The 7,359-nt window shown below is 47.3% G+C and overlaps 1 protein-coding gene across 1 annotated transcript; it reads left to right on the top strand.

Moving 5' to 3' along the window:
* Positions 1 to 737: 737 nt before the first annotated feature.
* Positions 738 to 3,773, top strand: LOC308141133 (galactose-3-O-sulfotransferase 2-like; the record flags this gene model as incomplete). Its single annotated transcript, XM_080511161.1, has 2 exons — positions 738 to 1,343; positions 3,495 to 3,773. 2 exons carry the CDS (start codon positions 738 to 740, stop codon positions 3,771 to 3,773), a joined length of 885 nt encoding a protein of 294 aa, XP_080367287.1.
* Between the last annotated feature and the right edge of the window lie 3,586 nt (positions 3,774 to 7,359).

The following is a 7,359-nucleotide window of genomic DNA, read 5'->3' as shown; positions in this document are numbered from 1 at the left end:
GATGTGGCAAAAAGCAGACAATTGTCAAAACCACATGAAGACTAATATGAAGAACTCAACAAAACTTGATTAATGGCTGGAACGAGGCTCAGCATCTGATGATGGAAAACTGCTGACAATCAAGTGAAGTCCTTTATTTGTCAAAAACAACAATTATCTACAGTATAATGTGCAGTGAAATGTTTTAAGTACCTGATTCGCACAGAAGCAACTTTCTTTGGGATGGAAGCATAAAAATTAAAATCTATGAAAACAGCACACTATTTAACATTAATAATAATAAATAAAATTAAGGAACACAAAAGATAAAAATAGATAAAGGTACATATGGGTAGACCAGTGTCTAATAGTATAAATGAACAGTACATAGAATGACATTTTCCAGGTCTATTCTTCTTGGTTCAGCAGGCGTAGTTTGTGGTTGGGCTCACTGAGAATCTTCCTGGCCTTGAACCTGCATCGTTTCTTGTAAATGTCCTGGTTGAAAGTTCCACATGTTTCACTTTTGGATACCCTTTCTTCAAAAAAACAGAATGGTGAAGCAACAGACCCAATACCAAATTATTAATCTGACAGAGGTTTAAAACATTGACAGAATGTCCTGAATATGAAACGGACTGATAAATGAGTGTTGTGTATTTCAGACCTGTATTACACAAAGCATCATATATGTCTCTCTCTCTATGTTTTTGTATTAATCTTTGTTACTTTGTGTTCTGCTACAGGTGGAAAAACTGATGCCCAAAGATTCCTTCTACTTTTCTATTCTGAGACATCCTGTGTCTATGATGGAGTCTGCTTTTATGTTCTTCAAGACATTTCAAGTCTTCCGCACATTCAGATCCCTGGATGAATTCCTAGACCATGGCCAGAATAACGTATCAGTGAAGCACTACTTAGCTCACAACACTCTTGCTTTTGACCTCGGCTATGACAACACTGCCACAGCTGACACCTCAGACCTGGAGACAATAGTTAACAAAGTGATTGCTGGCATAGAAAAGGACTTCCACCTGATTCTTATCACTGACTACTTTGATGAGTCCATGATCTTGCTCAAGCACGCCCTCTGCTGGTCCCTGGATGATGTTGTTTCCTTTAAGGTCAACAGTCGCGCTAGCCAAAGTCTTAGGCCTGTTTCAAATATAGCTGCTGAGAAAATCAAGAGATGGAACATTTTAGACTGGAGGATTTATCAACACTTTAACACCACCTTCTGGAACAAAGTGAGAAGTCTGGTTGGGGAAGAGGAGATGAAGCTTGAAGTTTCTCAACTGAAGGAGCTCCGAGCCAAGTTATCAAACACCTGCTTGGAAGGTGGACATGCTGTCGACCAAAAGGATGTAAAAGACAAGACAGTGAAGCCTGTCCATGCTTCACCAGTGGTGATTCAGGGTTATAACCTCAATCCCAAATTGGAGATTCAAACCAAAGAAAAATGCCAAAGAATGATAACTCCAGAACTACAGTACACAACACGTTTGCATGGAAAGCAGTTAAAAAAAAGAACTTTGAGGTGATTAAAATAAATCAATAAACATTGGAACCCGGCCTTCAGCCCGCTGGTTCCTCCAGGTCCTTTGATCCTATACTTGGTTGTTTCAAAAGGGTCTCAAGACAGCAAGATACCTTTTACTATATGTTTATCAAAGAAATTAAAGATAGCCATATGCAATGTGCAGCACTGGACCCAGAACATCTCATGCAGGAAGACATGCAGAGTGTCCAACTTCTGTGGTTTGACATTTTTCTTCTGGGCGGAGCCACACCCCGACCATAGGTTGGGCTTCAGTGCAATTGGTCATGGCGTTTGTTGCCAACCAAACTCAGACGACTTTAATCAATGTGTGTCATGAAAGCTGTGTGTCTATGATATTATCTGGAGTAGCTGAGTCCTGTCTCTTTTGCTCTACCATCATACATCCGGCTGAGAGCAGAACAACAGTCTACAGCATACACATAAACCATGATCATAGTAGTGTCAATGTCATATCCTTCATAACAGCCAACAGTTATTTACAATTTACTTCTTAATCCAGAGCAAATCAGAATAATTATTGCTGTGACACTTGTTGGGGTTTCATCGGACCACAGAAAAGTTTCACTCATTTATGATGATTAGAATTGTCACGGCTGGGAGCCGGCGCGTGGAGTGTCCTGAACCCAAAAGCAGACCTCAAGCAGAAAGTAGTTTGCAAACTGTAAATGTTTATTGAGGGAACAGGGAAAGGGGAGCTGGAACGGTGACGGGACCCGGGGGAACTCTGGGGGGCCTCTTGGAACCGGGACTGGACCCGTGAGAATCTTCAGGGGGGGCCTCTCGGGGATCTCGGGCATTGGGGGCCTGGGGAACTCGCGGGCTTCTTGGAAACGGGGACGGGACCCGGTGAACTCGCGGGCTTCTTGGAAACGGGGACGGGGCCCGGGGGAATCTCAGGGGGGGCCTCTTGGAACCGGGACGGGACCCGGACGGGGAACTTCTGGGGACGGAACCGGGATGGGACCGGGACGGGGAACTCCTGGGGACGGGACCCGGACGGGGAACTTCTTGGAACCGGGACGGGACCCGGACGGCGAACTTCTTGGAACAGAACCGGGACGGGACCCGGACGGGGAACTTCTTGGAACAGAACCGGGACGGGACCCGGACGGGGAACTTCTTGGAACAGAACCGGGACGGGGAACTTCTTGGAACAGAACCGGGACGGGGAACTTCTTGGAACAGAACCGGGACGGGACCCGGACGGGGAACTTCTTGGAACAGAACCGGGACGGGACCCGGACGGGGAACTTCTTGGAACAGAACCGGGACGGGACCCGGACGGGGAACTTCTTGGAACAGAACCGGGACGGGACCCGGACGGGGAACTTCTTGGAACAGAACCGGGACGGGGAACTTCTTGGAACAGAACCGGGACGGGACCCGGACGGGGAACTTCTTGGAACAGAACTTCTTGGAGCCGGGACGGGACCCGGACGGGGAACTTCTTGGAGCCGGCGTCGGAACAGGAACGGGAACCACCCCAGGGAGGACACTCACCCCCCGGGGAGGACAACACCGACGCACCTCCACACGGAGTGAAGACTAGCAATCCTCTGGCACCGGACCCTCCTCCCTGCAGGGCTTAAGACTGCTTGACAATCAATTAGCTGATTGCCTGCAGGAGTGCCAGAGAGGATCCGGTGCTGGAGCGAGGTGTGTGACTCCTGACAAGAATATTGGATTTGCGACTGTAAACCAATACCTGCCTGCAGAACCTCACAGCAGGGTTCCCACACTACCCCTCTTCCCTCTCAGGGCACATTGACTGCCCCCACTGCAGCCCCAGACATTAGCAATGGCTCCCAGGATCAGACTGCCCTATCTGTGAGGTCACAACAGGGTCAAAGGTCAGTCTTCACATGGACTGTCCCTTCCAGGATGCACCAACCTTTGCAAAGCCTTTGGTGAGCCCTCACTCACTCTCTTCGTCCCCTGGTCTTCCACGGTGCAGGACCTGGAACTGCTAACAGAGAAAAGGCCTGACCCCAGAACGCCTCAATTCCTAGAGCACCACAGCCAGAGGCCAGCACCCAGCATCCAGCATCCAGCATCCAGCATCCAGCACCCAGCACCCAGCATCCAGCATCCAGCATCCAGCACCCAGCATCCAGCACCCAGCATCCAGCATCCAGCATCCAGCACCCAGCACCCAGCACCCAGCATCCAGCACCCAGCACCCAGCATCCAGCATCCAGCATCCAGCATCCAGCATCCAGCACCCAACATCTAGCCAACCCTAGCCCACCAAAGACAAACACACCAGAAAGCCCATTCAAGGAATAGCACAGCGAGCTCACTGAACTCTTTCTGCTTTTCCCCACAGTAGGCAGAACAAAGCTTCATCACAGATTTTGAACGACTATCCTCAACCAGCTTCTTCTTCCTCTTCTGCACAATGCAGCAAAACCAGAGTTAGTACGGAGGTGCTAACTACAAACTGAAGAAGCCAATCAGCTCCCCCCAGCTTGGACAACAAACCAACTCTTTCGTCAAAGACACTAAGGAAATGTAGAAACTCCTGGGCAGTAGTTTGTTAAACAATTGTTTAATATCCACGAAGATGTGTTGATTCTATTACTTATGATTTAGTTCTACTTGTGATATTAGGAGTATTTCACAACCTGTAACTCAACTGTAGCCAGGCCCGCCCCTCCTTACACGCAGAACACGCGCTGTGCGTAGGGCCCCGCGATCCATGGGGGGCCCCATTTTGCGCAAGTGAATTGAATTTCCCTCGGGATCAATAAAGTATCATCGTTCTCTGCAAATGCGTAAAAGGATGCGCCTGCATTTTGCCGAGAGGCGCGTAGAGCCACCAATTCAGCCCGAGGCAGGAGAGAGAGAGAGAGAGAGGGAGAGAGAGAAAGAGAGAGAGAGAGAGAGAGAGAGAGAGAGAGAGAGAGAGAGAGAGAGAGAGATGGCTTCCAAACGTCAATACGATTCGGGAGCTAGCAAAAGAAAGAAAAAGTCCAAACAAGGAGAGGCTCGTGCTTCACTTGAAGGTGAGATGTTGTTGAAATAAAAAAGACGTGTGCATCTGTCAAGTTCTTGTTCCACTGTTGATAGAGGCTGTTCATTTGATTCGTTAGTAATTGTAATTTATTGTTATTGTTGTTGTTGTTGTTGTTGTTATTATTATGTTATTGGAAGGGGGGCCCCAAAATAAAATCCTGCTTAGGGCCCCCACTTGGCCAGGGGCGGCCCTGATTGTAGCCATGCCTCACACCAACACAGGGTCTGCATGCTAATCTTTGTTTTACTAATTTCTTAACCTGCAATCCTTCACAAGCAAATTACATTCACATAAACTTCATTTATTTTTTTTATTTTTTTATTTATGGTACTGTATTAATTCCCAGAGGGGAAATTCATTTGCCAATTGTCCCATCGGTATCAGCCGTACAGAACGGCGCTTGGGGAAGCTGGGGGTGGCAGAGGGAATTTTTGGGAATTAACAAAGATGCCTTTAATCAAGATGCACTCAGGAAGCAGAAATGTAAGTCGGGCTTCTTTCTATGGAACACATGGTCAAGACCTCGGCTGGCCATCTTGCTGCTCTGGTAACCACCATTTTGAATGTAGTTTCTTGTGATCTGCCATTTTGTTTGTACTTCTCTCATTCTCTCCACACCGCCATCTCTCCATCTCACACACTCACACTCACACACACATATACACACTAAGCTGTATGGTTAGTTAGAATAGATCTGTGTGTTTGGTTTGGTTTTCTTTGTAAATAAATATAATTTTCAAGATCAATCTTGCTGTCTTATTAATGTGCATAGTCGTGAATGAAATGTCAATCTCTTGAAACAAACTCTGAAATTCTTCAGAGTGTACCATTGATTTTGGTAATTATTATTAACCTAACTGTTGGTTCAAATTCCAAATTAATGGTTTAGTATATCTTATTAGACATATATTACCAAATTCCTGTTAAACAGGTGGTTCCCAGAAGTTATGATACATATCAGATCCCAATACTTTTGTTCATAATTAATAATGAATAGGATCTGGTTAGGCCCCCAGTTTATATCCCACTTCTGGAAGGAGTTCTGTGCTCTCATCGGCCTCCCCGAGTCTCTCCATGAGGCTTCCACCCTCAGGCTAACGGACAGACTGTGTGAGTCAACCACGTCCTGGAGACCGGCCTTCGTCTTCTGTCCCACCAACAACTCTCCTCCTGGTCCAAAAACATCATCTGGGTGGAGTGTGTGCACAACTCTCTTCCCTCTGCATCTACTGGACTCATCAGAGTCCTCTGAGCAGAGAGGGGGGGGGGGGGGGGGGGGGGGGAATTTGCATGGAACTGCAGTTTCTGCAGTACCCCTGCTGATTGTGAAGCTCAGGCAGACTCATGAATCACATTTCACTTTTCATGACTGTGCATCATGACAAACATCTGTCACCCCCCTAGGTTTGTTAGTGTGAATCAGTTTATTTGTTCAGGTTAGACAGTATTTAAAAGACACAGCGAACTCAATAACTCTAAACATCTGGCAAACCACCAACCATCTCATGCCCGACACATCATCACACAAATGAAAGTTGGGAAAACCAAACAAAAAATAGAATGTTTTGTGTTAGTTAAGTCAAAATATCTACTAAAACACCAACCACCTCATGAACTCAAAGGGAAACAGAGAGGACAATGCTTTTCTTTATTTAAGTTACCACAACAAACCCAAAGCTGCCAATCACAACAAAACCTTTGTGATGTTTCAGCATCAGCTTCAGGCTCTGTGATGAATCTTTGTTCTGTTTGGGAGATGGGGAAGCAGAAATTGTTCTGTCAGCTGTGGTCTTCCTTGAATAGGCTTCCAGGGGGAAATGGTCTATTCATCTATGGTGGGTTAGGGTTTGCTGGCTGCTGAGTGCTGGATGTGGAGTCCTGGATGCTAGATGCTCGATTCTGAGTGCTGGATGCTGGGTGCTGGATGCTTGATGTTGGGTGCTGGATACTGGACACTGGGTGCTGGATGCCAGATGTGGGGTGCTGGATGGAGGAAATGGGGTGCTGGGTGCTGGATGCCGGATGCCGAATGTGGGGTGCTGGTTGTGGGATGCTGCAAGCTGGATGCTAAGTGCTTGATGATGGATATGGGGTGCTGAGTGCAGGATGCTGGATGCTGGATGCTGGATGCTGGATGCTGGATGCTGGAGGCTGGATGCTGGATGCTGGAGGCTGGAGGCTGGATGCTGGATGCTGGAAGCTGGATGCTGGATGCTGGATGCTGGATGCTGGATGCTGGATGCTGGGTGCTCGGTGCTCGGTGCTGGATGCTGGATGCTGGATGCTGGATGCTGGATGCTGGGTGCTGGATACCAGATGTGGGGTGCTGGTTGTTGGATGCTGAGTGCTGGAAGCTGGGTGCTAGATGCTGGGTGTTTTGACCTCACAGATAGCGCAGTCACTAAGTCCTGGGAGGCATTACTAATGTCTGGGGCTGCAGTGGGGGCAGTGGCGGCAGTCAATGTGGCCTGAGAGTGAAGAGGGGTGGGAACTCTACTGTGAGGTCCTGCAGGAATGTGTTGGTTGACAGTCGCAAATCCAAACTTTCAATCATCACAAATGAATGAAACTTTTCTGTCGTCCAATGAAACCCCAACAAGTGTCACAACTATAGTTATACTGGTTTGCTCTGGATGATGAAGTAAATTGCTTATAACGGCTTGTTGTTGTGAAGGATATTACATTGACAATACTATGACACTGACAATTGGACAGTTTATTCTAACAGGACATTCTAATTAGTGTTCTTCTCTCAGCCTGACCTATGATGGTAGAACAAAAGAGATAGGACTCAGCTGCTCCG

This window comes from Blennius ocellaris (assembly GCF_963422515.1).
Source record: "Blennius ocellaris genome assembly, chromosome: 2".
Taxonomy (NCBI): domain Eukaryota; kingdom Metazoa; phylum Chordata; class Actinopteri; order Blenniiformes; family Blenniidae; genus Blennius; species Blennius ocellaris.
The sequence above is the reverse complement of the archived record's forward strand: the minus strand, read 5'-3'. Positions and strand labels throughout refer to the sequence as shown.